Here is a 16907-nt window from a genome sequence, read left to right on the forward strand (position 1 = left end):
TTTGTTAACTTTTTCTTATTTACCTTTTATTTTAGAGCTTAGTTTTCAAGTGAAAAATTATTTTCCTTCTTTGGTTCCTTAATCAGAAAGCTACATAGATTGACAAGAGACTTTATTTTCAGTCAAGCTCGGAATAAGCACAAACAGGCTGGAGAACAGGCTGGAGTTTAACGACACCCTTTACATCCCGTCGTAAACTTTGATGTGTTGTGCATTTTTTGATAGATAATAATTCATGTGGTTTAAAATAAAAGGATACAAAATGCACAGAATCAATAGTTCTATCTCCCTTCCCTGTCCTTGAGCCATCCGGGTCATGTCCCTGAGGACAGACATGATGATCACCAGCTTCTTGGGCATTCTTGCAGACAGAATTCATGCATATAAGAGCAAATTTACATAGTCTTTCTTTTTCACATTAAGGTAGTTTGCTCGCGTTTTAGACACACTTTTTATTACACTTTTAATTTTATTTTGGAGATCATCACATATTAGCACATAAAGAGCTTTATGTGTTATAGCTGCACTGTATTCCATTGTGTGGTGTGGAGGTAGGTAGCCAGTCCCCTAGGATGGCAAGTTTATTTCTGATCTTTCGCTGTTGTAAACTGTGCTGCAGTAATGACCTGGGAACTTGGGCTGTTTGGCATATGTGGAAGTACTGGAAGTAGAAATTCTAGAACGAAGGATCTGTGGACCAGGGATTTTGAGAGATGCTGCCAAATTGTCCTTCATCACCTGGCGCTCCTTCAGCAAATGATGAGGGTGGTGTTTCCCTAATTGCACTAACCAATGTGCTACCCAGCATTTGGTTTTTTTTTTTTTATTTTTTTTTTAAGATTTTTTATTTATTTGACAGAGAGAGAGATCACAGGCAGAGAGGCAGGCAGAGAGAGAGGGGGAAGCAGGCTCCCCGCTGAGCAGAGAGCCTGATGTGGGACTCAATCCCAGGACCTTGAGATCATGACCTGGGCCGAAGGCAGAGGCCCAGCCCACAGAGCCACCCAGGCGCCCCTGTTTTTAATCATTACCAGTCTGATAGGTGATTATCTTCTCATATGTGAAAAAGTCATTTGCATTTCCTTTTCTGTCAGCTATCACCTTTGTCTTTTGTTCAGTTTTCTGATAGGTTGTTGGTATTTTTCTGAATCATATGAAGGGACTCTATCAAAAGGGAAATATAGCCCTTTTTTGTGATGGTAATTACAAATATTTTTTCCCAGCTTCTTGTTTGTGTTTAACTGTGTTTATGGTGGGTTTTGTCATATAAAAATTTTATTTATATAGAGTAGTTATAAGCAATTTTTTGTTTTATGGCTCCTCGGCTTTATATGATAGATTAGAAAGAGCTGCTTTTAAGTTTATAGAAGAATTTTCTTATAGTTGCTCTTAGTCTTTTTTGTTTGTTTGTTTTAAACTTTTTTACATTTAAATTTTACATCAGGAAACTATCCTAACATCACATGTGAGGTATGGATCCAGCCCTGTTTTTGTTTATGTTTTAAGCTGTTTCCCTGGTTATTCTCCCCCCCGCCCCCCGGTTATTCTAAAGTAATTTAGTGACTAACCCATCTTCTCCTCTCTTATGTGAGATGATGTCTTTGTCATGCATCAGATTCCTGTACTTGGACTGATTTCAGTACCATCCATTATATTCTGTCAAGTTGTCTGTTACTTATCAGTACCACACTGTTTTAATTATGTTACTTTATATATTTATACCTTTTAAAATTTATGTATGTATTAGGTAGGAAAAGTATCCCATGATTGATCCTCTCTTTCAAAAACTTCCTGGCTCTTCCTGCTTTGTTTGATATTATGTATGACTTTAACATCAGTTTCTTTATATACCCAAAAAATCCTATGACTACTTTTATGGGATTAAGTTTACAAATAAACTTGGCAAGAATTCACAACCGTATGATATGAATTGCCTTCCCATATGCTCTTTTTTATGGTGCCCCCAGAATATTTCAGAAAATTTCAAACCTTATGTCTTATAGGTCATGCATATTTATTAAGTTTATTGCCATGTATTAGTTTTTATTGCTATTGTCAATAAAATCTATTGATCTATCTTCCCACTATTGTTTGTATACCTGAAATGTGCCCATTTCTGTAGAGTACTTTTGCACCCATCCATTTTGCTAGTTCTCCTTGCTTGTAAAAGCTTTCCAATAGCCTCTCCTGGATCCTTCCCAAGTGTGCAATCATCAAATCTATAAATAATGATAATTTTAGGGCACTTGGGTAGCTCAGTTGGTTAAGCATCTGATTTCAGCTCAGGTCAGGATCCCATTGTTCCGGGATCAAGTCCCACATCAGGCTCCCTGCTCAGGGAAGAGTCTGCTCCTCCCTCTCCCTCTGCCCCTCCCCCGACTCATGCTTGCTCCCTCTCTCTCAAATAAACAAATAAGTAATATTTTTTAAACTGTAACTTTACCTCTTGTTTAAAAGATGTATGCCTCCAATTTATTTTGTTACCTTAGTTTCTTTGGTTTCTAGACCCTCCAGAACAATATTAAATAAAAGTAGTGATATGGTTTCCTTATGACATTCCTAACCTTAATGAGAATGCCTCTCATTAATGTGAATGTTTTCCCATTTAAGCATGATGCTGGCTGACTTCTGGGTTGACCAGGATAAATTTAAACACTGAGGAAATTGCCATCTAATCCTATTTTATTGGAAGTATTTAACTCATGAATGGTTGTTGAATTTTATCAAATGTCACTCAGTACACTTCGGGGTGATTGTGTGATTATTTTTCTCCATAGTTTGATTACTACTGTGAATTATATAATAAAGTCACTGGTATTGAACCTTCCTTATATTGTTGAAATGAATACCATTTGGTCCTGATGTCTTACTATTTTAATATGCTTTTCTGTTCTGTTTGCCAATATATTTTTTAAGATTTTGTTTATTTGAGGGAGAGAGCAGGTGGGAGGAGGCAGAGCAGCAGAGGGGGAGGGAGAAGGACAAGCAGACTCTGAGCTGAGCAAAGAGCCAATGCAGGGCTCAATCCCAGGACCCTGAGATCATGACCTGAGCTGAAACCAAGAGATGGAAGCTTAATCGACTGAGCCACCCAGGCGCTCCTCTGTTTGCTAATATTTTATTTAATATTTTTGTATCAAATTCATTAGTGGGACGCCTGGGTGGCTCAGTTGGTTGGACGACTGCCTTCGGCTCGGGGCGTGATCCTGGAGTCCCGGGATCGAGTCCCACATCAGGCTCCCAGCTCCATGGGGAGTCTGCTTCGCTCTCTGACCTTCTCCTCGCTCATGCTCTCTCTCACTGTCTCTCTCTCTCAAATAAATAAATAAAATCTTTAAAAAAAAATTCATTAGTAAGATTGGCCTTTAGTTCATTTATTTCACATTTATATGGCTTTTATATATGCTGATTACAGTAACTGGAGGTGAATGTGTTTTCCTGACTTACTTATCATGGAGAACTGCTTCATTTATATTTACTAGGGAATGGTATGACTTCCTTGGTTTGGAACAGAATGAGAAGGTAGAGAATGGAAGTAGGTTAAGGCTGACCAACTCAGGAATAGTCTGGGCCCATTTCATGGAAGAGCTTTGTGTTTCTTGCAGTTCTTAGGTCAGTATCCTAAGAGATTTTACCTACCCTATCAGATTAGGTGCATTAGTTTCCTTTTATTTCCCTGTCCCTACCCACCAATCTCTCTCTCTCTCTCTCTCTCTCTCACACACACACACACACACACACACACTGACATTGCTATCTCCACATTTAACATGTGGGTATACTCTCAAGCAATGGAGAGAGAAAACAGCATTTTAATTGAAAATGAGAAATTTTCAAAACATATTTGAATGGAAATACCTCTAATTTATGATCACTTGAATAAATCGGCTAAAATTTAATTTTTATTATTTTTACAACAAAACTTTCTGGGTAAATTAACAGTATATATAAACTTCTCTTTATTTATTTTTTTTAAAGATTTTATTCATTTGACAGACAGAGATCACAAGTAGGCAGAGAAGCAGGCAGAGAGAGGAGGAAGCAGGCTCCCCGCTGAGCAGAGAGCCTGACTCGGGGCTTGATCTCCAGACCCTGGGATCATGACCTGAGCCAAAGGCAGAGGCTTTAACCCACTGAGCCACTCAGGCACCCCATAAACTTCTCTTTAAATTACTTAGGGGCATAAACTGATTTCAAGTGCTTACCAGTGCCAATTTTATACAAATTTAACACAGATTACCATTCTTGTATATAATTAAATAAGGCATCCTTAAGTTTTACTGCATAAACAACAAAATGGCTGTTCAACCAAGGCGGGGCCGCTTTGGCTAAAGAGGCCCTTACACTCAGTCTCCATCATTGCCTCTTCCCACATATATGTGACTCCCAACAAAAGTGCTTGCTTACCATCTCACTTCTATCATCTTGGATTACTTCAGCAGGTTTTTGACTGTACAAACATTGGATCGTTCAGTATTATGGTGGGCAGAATTCTCAGAGGACCTCATGCTTTCTGCCCTGTAGAATCTCCTGCCCTTGATTCTGGTGGGAACGTGAATATGATGGATCTCACTCCCGTGATTAGGTTACCAGATTTTGCAAATGTAATTAAGTTCTAAACCAATTGACTTTGAGCTAATCAAAAGGGAGATTATCCTGGGTAGGCCTAACCTAATCGGAGGAGCCCTTAATAAGGATGGGGCCCTTTCCTGAAACTCGCAGGGTGAGAAAGATAAGATCCCGCTGGCCTGGAAGAAGTAAACTGACGTTAGGAGAGGCCCTACATGGCCAGGAGGCCTCTGGGAGCTAAGACGACCTCCCGTGGGCAGCCAGGGAGAAAACGGCCCCCTCTCCTACAACCACCAAGAGCGGAATTCTGCCAACAACTGCATGAGCTGGAAGAGAACCCTGAGCTGCCCTTGAGACCCCGGCATGGCAGACACCTCCACTGCAGCTTTGTCAGACCCTGCACAGAGGACCCCGCTGAGCCCTGCCTACCTTGAACTGGTGTTGAATCTGAGCCTATTGCTTCTACAACAACAGAACGTGCACGTCTATACAGTGGCTTATTGGGGTGGGGGTGGGGATACACGCTGTCACGAGCTGCAGCGGTTCCTTCTTTGCCTCGCTGCCTTTTACTCCCTTGTGCGAATATGCCACAACTTGTTTGTCATCTGATGCTGGGCACTTAGGGGTTTTCTGTTGCTTTCTAGGGTGAATAATGCTTCTGAGCCTTTGGAGACCGATCGTTTCGGTTGGCTATTGTCAAAGATAAAGCCAGATGCTATGAAAAGTGTTAAGGATGGTTCCTAATAATAGATTATTGCAACAGAAGAGAGAGAGTCCTATATGAACTGAACTCCCCTTTGATTTCCACAGAGGTGGCTGGGGGCATCACAGGGTGATTGAGGGACAAGGAAGGGCTGAACAGAGGCTCAGTAGCGTCAAGGCAGTGAAAAATGACAAAGGCCCTGTGGGCATCAGTGCTGATTAGGCCAGCCACGTGTGTTAGCCGGAGACTGTTGAAGTTTGGATTCTGTCTTCACAAAAAGACGGGGAGACAAAGGTCCTATCCTTCCCGATGACTGCATTTCAAAGGACTGGCTTTCAGGTGCTTGAGAAAGACACCCTTTTTTTTTTTTTTTTTTTTTTTTTTTTTATAAAAGATTTTATTTATTTGTCAGAGAGAGAGGGAGAGAGAGCGAGCACAGGCAGACAGAATGGCAGGCAGAGGCAGAGGGAGAAGCAGGCTCCCTGCCGAGCAAGGAACCTGATGTGGGACTCAATCCCAGGACGCTGGGATCATGACCTGAGCCGAAGGCAGCTGCTTAACCAACTGAGCTACCCAGGCGTCCCGAGAAAGACATCCTTGAGTGGTAGGAGATACATACATATCTCAAAGGGACAGAGGAAGGATTCTCATTTAAAACCCTTTTTAGCAACTTCTCTAAAAAAGGGTAGTCAGCCACCTATCAGCAGGTGTGGGCTAGAACACACACTAAATTCCTTTGTTAGCCTTTGAGTTTTCTCAGGCAGGTACCTTTTCTTTCTATTTCCTTCCATGTAGGAGGAAGTGGGTGGGCTAAATTGTTTATGCCGAGAGTCTGCAGTGTTTCTAGGCCAAGGTTGAGGCCCAGCTAAGAAGACGGTTCAGAAGAGCTTGCCTAGACTTTGTTCAAAGACAGAATCTGTCAGTATATGCCGGGGAGTGGACTTGTTAGGTCGTGGGGTAGGCCTGTACATGGTTGGCTTTAATAGGTACTGTCCCCCGTTTTCAAAAGTGCTTGTACCAGTGAGTATAGACTCCGGCAGGAAATGAGAACTCCCCTTGACCTCCATCTTTGTAATGCTTGACAGTCTCAGTTTTGTTTTGTGCTTGGATGCCACCATTTTTATTGTGGTATCTCATTATTGTTTTCATCGGCATTTACCTGCTAGTGATGTTACACTACTTTTCACATGCTTATTTAGATATTCTCTTGTGAGGTCTGTTGTCAAGTCTTTTTGCCCATACCTCTACTATGGGGACAGCCCTTTCCTTATTGATTTGTAATCTGTGTAGATTCTGGACAAAAGTCTTCTCTGTCAGATATACGTGTTATAAGTAACTCTCATTCTCAGGCTCACTTTTTCACTCTTTAAAGGTGAAATATTAATAATAAACTTCTATAAGTACACACATTACTTATTTAAATGCAGCCATAGTTATCAATAGTTTCTTTTATTGCTGCTTTTATACGCCAGTGATGAGACCTTTCCCTACTCTGAAGTCATAAAGATGTTCTGTGTTACTTTCTAGAACTGTGCCGTCCAATATGGTAGTCATGATTTCACACTTGGAATGTGGCTAGTATGAGTGAGGAGCTGAATTTTTAATTTAATGTGAAGAAATTTTCACTTAAATAGCAAATCAATGGAAAATGTTCTATTAAACACAACTTTTTGCTTTTTGAATTACATTTGGCTTTAACCACTAAAAAAGTGTAACCTAAATAGGAATGTATAAAACATGTACCAGATTCTGAAGACTTAGTATGAATGAAATAATATAAAATATCTCAATAATTTGTATAGGACCACATGTTGAAATGATAATATTTTTGAAATTTGGGGCTACATAAAATACATGTTTAAGACTAATTGCATCTGTTTCTTTTTACACTCTTTAATGTGGCTACTAGAAAATTTTAAGTTACATGTATGACTCATATTTCTATTGGACAACAGTTAAAGAAGTTTTATTATTTTACCTTTCACAGTTTAGTCTGCTAAATTTTTGTGTATTCTGTGAGGTAGAGGAAATGTTTGTTTATTTTTTTATGTTATCCACTTGATTCAGGAGCATTCATTAACAAGGCTGTCTTCCTCCACCCTACCCACCAAGTCATTGCTGTGATACTTTGTCATCTATTAGGCAGGTCTGTTTTCAGACCTTCTATCTTTTTCCACTGACTGGTTTGTCCCTGTGCCTGAGTCACATTGTTTTCATTAAGTGGCTTTATAATAAATTTTCACAATCCTGGAATAGACCATCCACTTCGTTCTTCTTCAAGATTGTCTTGCCTATTCTTGGCCTCCATGTGTCTTCCAGAATCAATTAATCAATTTCCACAAAAATATTTTCTGAACATTTGATTGGGATTATATTGAATCTAGAGATAAATTTGGAGAGAATTAACAAATCCATGGACATGACGCCTCCCTGAGGTCTTCTTCAGTTTCTGTCCATGTTTTATGATTGTAGTGATCCTGCCCTATTTTCATTAGATATATTCTCTAGTATTTGACTTTTTGATGCGATTATAAATGATAGCCTTTAATTGATTAATTTATAGACTTTTAAAAAAAGATTTTATTTATTTATTTGACAGAGAGAGAGATAGCAAGAGCAGGAACACCAGCAGGGAGAGTGGGAGAGAGAGAAGCAGGCTTCCCACTGAGCAGGAATGGGCTCAGTCCCAGGACCCTGGGATCATGACCGGAGCCTAAGGCAGATGCTTAACAACTGAGCCACCCAGGTGTCCCAATTTATAGACATTTGATAGCTTTAGAATAATGAGTCTTTTGATCTAAGAATGTACAATACTCTTAGTCTTCTATTTAGCCAGAGTTCCTAAAATTCTAGCTATAAATCCTTTACCAGATACTTATTCGCAAATATTTTTCTCTTAGTTAGTGGATTGTCTTTTTATTTTCATCACAACGTCTTCCAAAAGATAGAAGATTTTTTAGTTTGATGAAGTCAAATTTATTAATTTTTCTCTTTTGTAATTTGAGTTATATTTAAGAAATCTTTAAGACCAAAGTCACTAAGAATGTCTGCTGTGTTTTCTCCCAGAACTTTACAGTTTTTAGCTTTCAGGCTTAGATCTGTAATCCAATTCTAATTAACTTTTTATAGTGAATAAAAGTCAAGGTTTTTTGTTTTTGTTCTGGTTTTTGTTTGTTTGTCTGTCTATAGATATCTAGTTGTCAGCACTACTTGTTAAAAAGACTATTCTTTCTCCATTGGGTTATTCTGACACCTTCACGATAATCAACTGACTAAATACATGTGATATGTCTCTGTGCCCTTGAATCTTCCCACTGCTCTATATGTTTATCCTTACACTAATAGCGTTCTACTCTTGCTCACTGTAGCATTAGAGCAGGTCTGGAAAACAGGTAGTGGAGTCCCCCAGTATTGTTCTAAAAAATTATTTTGGCTATTCTAGGTATTTTGTGTTTCTGTATTAATTTTAGAATGAGCTTATCAATGTCTACCAAGTAAACCTGCTAGAATTTTGATTGGCATTGTTTTTTTTATTTCTAAGTCAATTGAGGAAGATTTGACAACTGCTGAGTCTTCCTGTTTGTGAAAATGGAATATCTCTCTAGCCAGGGTTTCTTTCATTTCTCTTAGGGAGTTTGTAGTGTGTAGATTCTGCATATATTTTATTAAATGTATCCCTGGAGTATTTCATTTTGTTGTTGTTGCTCTTATTAATGGAATGGCTTTCTTCATTTTGATTTTCAGGTGCTCATTGTTAATATAAAGAAACACAGTTAACTTTTTATCATGTCCTTACTAAACTCACTTATTATTCTAAGAGCTTTTTTAAAATTTTCTAAATAAATAATCATGTTGTCTACAACTACAGTTTGACATTTCTCTTTTCAATTTGTATACCTTTTATTTAACTTTCTTGCCTTATTGTTCTGCCTACAACTTCCTATACAATGCTAAATAGAAATGTTAAGAATGTACATCATTGTCTTTTTCTCCCAATAACAGAGAGATTATATTTCACTTCTGAATATATTATTTGCTGTAAGTTTTTAAGATAGGTGCTCTCTATTATACTAAAGAAGATTCCTTCTATTCTTAACTTACTCTGACTTTTTATCATGAGTAATAGTAAATTTTATCAAATGTTTTTTAAAAACCTATTGAGATAATCATTTTTTTACTTTAATCAAAAATGTACTGAATTACACTGATTTTTTTAATAGAGATTTGAAAATGTTACGATATTATTGTGTTCTTGGAGTAAACCCAACTTGATCATCATGTATCATCTTTTTATTTGTCAATATATTGGATTTGCTAGTTGTTTTTAGTAGTTCTGCAGCTATGTTTATGAGAGTTACTGGTCTGAAATTTTCTTTCTTGCAATATCTGTGTCAGGTTTTGGATTCAAACTTAAGCTAGTCTTATAACACAAGTTAAGATGTGTTCCATCTTTTCCTATTCTCTGGAAGAGGGTTTGTATGTTTATTTGTTTTAACACTGGTGTTATTTGGTTTTTAAATATTTGAACACAAACGAAGTCATCTAGCCTCCTATTTTCTTTGTAGGATGGTTTTTAATTGTGGACTTGGTTTCTTTAATAGATAGGTAAGTATTCAGATTTTCTATTTCTTCTTATGTCAGTTCTGGTAAGTCATGTTTTTCAATGAATTTGTCCATTTTATCCAAATTTTCAAATTTAGATAGTTTGTATAATGGAGTCCTGAATACTTTTCATCCTCAATATTGGTGATTTGTGTTTTCTTTCACTTTTTTCTTAATCATTCTTTTTAGAAGTCATCAATGTTATATATTTTGAAGAATCTTATTATTGCTTTGTTAATTTTCCATTTTATTTCTGTTTTGTTTTTATCATTTCTCATAATCTGTTCCATCTTGATTATTTTCTTCCTTTTAGATTCTTAGGTTCATTGCTGGTTCTTTTTCTAACTTTTTGAAATAGATCTTATGACATTGATTCTAAACTTTTCTTTTGCACAGTGTCTACACTGAAAGCTCTAAATTTCCCTCAAGTCACTACTTTGGCTACATTCTAGTTATATTGTTATGACATATTCTTATCCCATCTGCTTCAATTTACTTTTATTGGTTTTCAGAAAAGTATTACATAATTTCTAACAATTTTGAGATTTTCTAGTTATATTTTATATTGTTGATTTTCAGCTTAATCTCACTATTGTCGGAAGACATACTATGTATGACTTCAGTTGTTTCCTTATGGTTTGGGATAGCACCAATTTAGTAAATATTCAACGTGCTCCAGAAAAGGATGTATTTTCTCTGGTTGTTCTCAGCTTGTTGGCAGTCAGGGAACTTGGGAACTCTTCACTCAGAATGATAAGCATTTTAGGAGCTCTGGGTCAGGAACTGGAATCAAAGACCAAATACTGGTGGGAATGAGGGACAGAGAACAAATTATATATTTCTTATTATTTCACACTATCCTACATTAAATAGTTGATTATCTTTTAAAGAAGTTAAAAACCGAAAGGGAAATTATTTTATATTTACTCTTTCTAGAGCTCTTCATTCCATGTGTTATATTCCTTCTGCTTTAGAACTTCTTTTGAGGGGCACCTGGGTGGCTCAGTGGGTTAAAGCCTCTGCCTTCGGCTCAGGTCATGATCCCAGGGTCCTGGGATCGAGCCCCACATCGGGCTCTCGGCTCCGCAGAGATCCTGCTTCCTCCTCTCTCTCTGCCTGCCTCTCTTGCCTACTTGTAATCTCTGTCTGTCAAATAAATAAATAAAATCTTTAAAAAAAAAAAAAAGAACTTCTTTTGACATTTTTCTTATGTATGTCTGCTAACAACAAATTATCCTAAAGGCTTAATTTTCCCCCCTCATTTTAAATGAATCACTCACTGGACATAGAATTATAATCTGACAGACTTTTCTTTTAGCATTTTAATGATGTTTCATTATCCCTTGGCTTATTTAGGTTCTGATGAGATGTCCATGCACATTCTTATCTTTGTTTCTCTCTATGTAATATGTCATTTTTCTTTGCCTGGTTTTAAGATTTTATTTCTCTGTCTGGTTTATTATCATGAGACTTGCTATGATTTTCCTTATGTTTACCCTGTTTGTGGTTTATTGAGCTTCTTGGAACTGTGAATTTACAATTTTCATTAAATTTGTGTGATTTTCAACAATATTACATCAATGACTTTTTCTATCTCCTGCTATCCTTCTGGCACTCCAATCTTATGTATTTTAGAACACCTCATGTTATCCCACAGATCACTGAAGTTCTGTTCAGTTTTTCAGTCTTTTTTCCCCCCTCTATGTTTCATTTTGGATTATCTCTATTGCTGTTATTTAATTTCACAGCCTATTTTTCTCTCTAATGTTTAATCTACTATTAAGCTGACCCAGTGAAATTTTCATTTCAGATTTTGTATTTTTCATATTTGTATGTTCCATTTGGTTCTTTTTCTGCATTTTTTTACCTGCTCATTCTGTTCATACTGTCTTTTTACATTTTTGAGCACATTTATAATAGTTATTTTCAAATACTTGTCTGCTAATTTCATTATCTCTGAGTCTGCTTTTATTCACTGATTTTTCTCTTGATGATGAGTTCATTGTCCTGTTCTTTTGCATATCTAGTAGTTGCTTTCTCGCTGCTAGGTTTGGTGACTATTACATTGTAGGGTGTCTAGACTTTGTTTCTTCGTTTAAAGAATGTTATATAAACAGTGAAAATGTTTGTCAGACAGTAGGGTAATTTGAAGATCAATTTGTTTCTTTCAAGGTTGTTTTTAAACTTATTTGGGGCAGTTTATAATAACCTTTACCCTAGGGCTAATTTATCCTTATTAGTCAAGTATGACTCTTCTGTGGCCTCTATTCTAATGCCCGCAAAGTTTGTTCTACCCTAGCTGGGTGGAACTTGAGGATTTCTCAATCCTCTAAAAAGCTTTAGAGGTTATTTAGCCTATAACTTCCCAATAGTAACAGGCCTAGTGTCATGTAGTTACACTCTATGCATCTAAAGTTTACTATTAAGCAATAGACTCAAGGGGACTTCTGTGCTTATTCCTGATGTGCTTTTTCTGCATAGCTCTCTTCTCTACCCCCCCTCCCAACATTCCAGCTGCCTCCACTCACCCAAACCCTGATCTCTGTCTTTTCAACTCAGTGAACCTGAGAGAGGAAGCTAGTGTGATTGTAGGACTTCATTTGGTTCTCTTCTTACCTTTATCACAGTTCTGCACTGCCTGTTGTCTAATGTCTGGGAACAGATGCATGGTATATTTTGTCCTGATTTCTGGTGCTTTGTGGTGGGAGATCAATCCCAGAATCAGTCACTCCATCATAGCCAGAGTGAAACAATGCTGCCAAGTCTTTTTTAATTTTGCAACTGAAAAGTAAATTTCTGGAATCGATGGTTCTGTGATGGAAAAGAGTAAACGGGGGAGAGATTCAGAGGTAACTATATATAATGTTGGCCAGAAGTTTAAGAAATGCAGTATATTTGGAAATATTTTCTTCTCGATTTCAAAATAAGATTCAGTGGGACTATTATATTCATTTTTGGAAGTTTCTACTTTAGGTCACTACACTTCTCTGTACAATGGAGGCTAATTAGGCAGTGTTGCTAATATTACAGTATTGTTGATTTGGGTCAATGGGAACAATGAGGCAGTTGCTGCTGGTACTGTTGACGATGACAAGATTTATTTACATCTCTTCAATGAACCAGGCACTGTGTTAGGCTCTTTCCATCGATCACCTTTATTCTTTTACTATAGTACTGCAAGTCAGAAGTTGTGAGCTCCAAAAACTCAGGAAATTGAAGTTAGCTCCTCAAGCTCACACACTAAGAAGTGAACACTCTGTGACTACATTACTCCATAGTAACCCAGTAGCTGGAGTTGGAGGACAATCTGAGCTCACCACCAGCGGTGCCCCTTCCACTACTATGCTGCCCTCTGATGCTCTCTTCACCTGAGCTTCCCCATCTGGCAAATTGTAGTGGAAAACGGTTAACTCCTTCCCTGGGGAGGCTGTGCTTGTATATAGATGTTTTGCATTATTTTGCTTTGAATAACAGCATATGTAAATGTGCTCCCAGAGGTTAAAATTACCCTTCTTTTTTAAAACTTGGCCTCTCCCACTGGGGTAAATAGTTGAAAATTATGGGGAGGAAAAGGCAGACTGGAGAGAATGTGAGTCACATGGAATTGCTTCTCCTTTTCCCTCTCCGCCCAGCACGTATTCTATTCCGATATAAGCTGTCACGGCAGAGTGAAGATTTATACATTTCCTTTCGTGGCTTCCTCACGCATTGTGACAGTCAGTATCCAGCGCAGGTTCATCGAAACATCATTCATTAACTCCGCATCAGGAGGATGTCCAGGGACAGATGTCCTTGCTGAAAAGAATAAAAGCCTCCTGTGGCACCTGGAGGACTTTACCACACACGGTCTCCAGCCAGATCACAAAGAGATTCTAGCGAACACGGGCCCTTTGCCGCCTCTAACCATCTACCTCTTGTTCTGAGGTTGGCCGAGCTCCTGGACTCCAGCTCTCCCCTGGGTCCTGCATTGTCGAGCCCTCCCTATCTTCAACTGCCTTTCCTGGCATTTGAATCATCACTTCGATGATGTGATAATATCTGCAAGTTGGGAAAATAAAAGTGGCATTTGTTTAGCCATAATTAATGAAATATTTATGTTGCATGAGACTATGTGATAAAACCTCAGGCTTAGCGTCCTTTTGCTTCTGATTACATTTGGGATTTTTTTTTCTATGACCAGACATTCTGACGCCAGCTCTTTTACACTGAGCAGATGTCATGTAGTAAAAATGGGTGCCAGATGCTGTGAGCCACAGAAGGGCGATTTGTTTAAGAGCTGGCTCGGACTTTTTTGCATTCAATTACTCTGCAGAACGAACCTTACCCGAGCATTTAGGTAACTCAGCTAACTTCAGACAAGCGTTTTAATAATAGATTTCATCGCCGAATGTGTTCTAAGCAACACACCGTATAAATGGTGTTTAAGGAATTAATTGATTTCTGCATAATACCTTTTTTTTTTAATATGAAAGGAGAGCTGCAAAGCTCTTGGCAGGGACCCAGAAATGTAATTAACATGGAGGGCCAAATTTTCAGTTGCCCTCAGGTACTGCCTCCTCCTGCTCACGGCAGGTGCAGTGAGGGAAGAGCAGGGAGGAAGGGAATGATGGTAAGAAGGGAGAGGGAGAAGGAGCTTTGGGACACACGGTAGGAAAAGAAGTTGGGATTTCAGTGAGCTCTTCTCTTCCCATTTCAGGTTCCAAACACATACCTAGCCGAGGGCAGGTGACAGGGGCTGCCTCTTCTACTTCCTCCAGCAACTCCTCCTCTGCAGATGAAGGATTTCATCCCCAGCCTTCCTTGCGGTCAAAGGTAACAACACCTGGCCAACCAAAGAAGGCCTTGGCTTGTGGGGGCCATTTACCCTCCAGATTTCAGACCCGCGGTGGACTCCAGCTGCAGTGGTTTCATTAGGATCATGTTTCATTGCATCTGACAACAACCGCTTTTTACCTGGAACACCAAGAATGATTTTTTTTTTTAAACTTTTAGAAGCTTGCCTTTCTCAAAAACTTCAACGGGCAGAAAGAAACAACAACAACAACAACAAACCAGACATATTTACTTAAAATCATTTGGTGACTGCAGCTCTTAAAGTGGGTTTAATATGTGGTCCAACAAGCAAACCATCGAAAAAAATTACAACAAGCAGATGCATATTTCCCTGGGGGAAACACAGCTTCATTTAAGAAGCACTAGAGGCAGATTGCATGGAAAATGTTATGTTTATTCTAATCAGAACTATGAAATGAACCATGCAGTTGCATCCAGACGTGGGTACTCCAAGGGTCCCCGCTGTGGAAAGGAAGGGTCTAGCTGCGTGCTGCCTAGGGAGATGGCTGTCCTCTTAGCTTCATGACCCTATTTCTGGAAAACACTTTAAGCAACTTCCATACCCACAGATTTTAAAAACACAAACATTGTTATATGTCTTTAAAAGCATCTGTGTGTCACAGACGTGAAGACACATCCCATGACCAAACCTCACTGTTGTTTTCTTGGTCCACTGGGGCCAGGGCATTTTCACTGGGACTGAGGGATGAATGGTTGGACCTAAAATGCTTCCCAGGAGAACAGAGGAGCAGTTCACTGTGCTAACAGTGTTTATTTTTTGGAGCAGTGAGGATCTGAGGAGAAGGGGAGAGAACCAAATTTATTTACTTAGACTCAACTTTTCCATATCTGGCATTAGGAACTTCTGGCGTCATCTCAAGTCACTCAGGGGTTCCAGCTCCCCATGGCCCAGCTTAGAGCAAGTCAGGAGGGGGCTGGGACATGGCATGAGGGAGAGAGAGAGAGACTGTGTGTGTGTGTGTGTGTGTGTGTGTGCACGCATGTGTGTCTGTGTGTATGGTGGGGGAGAGGGAGAGATAGGGTAAAAGGGAGGGAGGGAGGGAGGAAATGCAAATGAAAAAGAATATATATGCATTTTTCATTTCTAACCATGGACACCTCTGATTAGTTCAGTACTCAACACAAATGAATTTGGTGTGTTATGTTGATTCCTGGGGTTTCTTTCCTGTCCCTCTCATCCCTTTCAGTGACTTTGAGTTAAGTCGGTATTCAAATGAATACAGGCATTCATCAGTCATGCTAACAGCCATTCCAACACTAGAGAAGAAGAGAATGGAATAGCCCAAACACATCAAATATCAAGACTGTGAGATCTAGGGCAGGCCTTGCAAGTAGCTCCTTGTCCTCCTGCTGGCCCAGAACAGAGCCTGTCAGCACTTAAACTTGCAGTGTGGAAAAGCTTGCCTGCTTCACCTGGCGTCTGACCACTCTTACAGGAAGGGAAGCTGGCCAAAAGTTACTTCTTTACTACTTCCCAAGGGCCCACCCTGAAGGAACAGGGCTTTTCTCCTCTCTTTACAGGTGTGTCTCCAGCCCCTTGGCACAGAGCTCACATCAGCTCAAATGAACCTTTGCACAGGAAACTGGAGACAGGATGTGAACACTCCACCCCTTCCCTTTGCTTTGGTCCTCCCCACCCTCTCCCCTCCCAACGCCAGCCCTGGACCTGGGAAACTGGAGCAGGCACTCATCCTGGGTCCTGCCAGATCTCTCCCTTTGTCGCCCCGAGCCTCTCTCCTTGCCTCTCTCTGCTGTCATTGCCACTCATGAGGATGTGAGGACCGTGCCCAGCTCATCATTAAGACTAGATGAGCATTTGTGAACAAATCGTCCTTCTTTTCTATGTCAACATCTTTTAATAAAAGGCAATAGTGGCTTTCTTTCTTCCTCTAGGTTCTGGTTTGCTAATTCTTGATAGAGCAGGAAACGTTTGGCAGTTCTGCTGCTTGAAGTGTTAACATGGTGTGATGCTGTCAAGCCACCCCCCTTGAAATTATATTAAATGGTCTTAATTTAGGAGGAAACCTTGACATTTCTATAAGGCAAGGGTCCTTGATGTGCCTGCACAGTATTTGGCCTAGGAAAGGCCGTATAGACCAGCTGAAAATGTGGTTGCCGGTTTCAGGCTACCTGGGCTTAACTCCTGGCCAATGACTAATTGTCCCATCTTGGGCAAGTT

The 16907-nt window shown here is 39.3% G+C and overlaps 1 protein-coding gene across 10 annotated transcripts in view; it reads left to right on the top strand.

Moving 5' to 3' along the window:
• MICAL2 (microtubule associated monooxygenase, calponin and LIM domain containing 2) overlaps positions 1-16907 on the top strand; it is a 213252-nt gene that overhangs the window by 164750 nt on the left and 31595 nt on the right. For all 10 annotated transcript variants that reach the window (XM_044258839.1, XM_044258838.1, XM_044258841.1 and 7 more), the window contains one exon: positions 14571-14686. In XM_044258839.1, the coding sequence (XP_044114774.1) occupies positions 14571-14686 (116 nt within the window). The remainder of the gene's footprint in view (positions 1-14570; positions 14687-16907) is intronic.

This window comes from Neovison vison, chromosome 7 (assembly GCF_020171115.1).
Source record: "Neovison vison isolate M4711 chromosome 7, ASM_NN_V1, whole genome shotgun sequence".
Taxonomy (NCBI): domain Eukaryota; kingdom Metazoa; phylum Chordata; class Mammalia; order Carnivora; family Mustelidae; genus Neogale; species Neogale vison.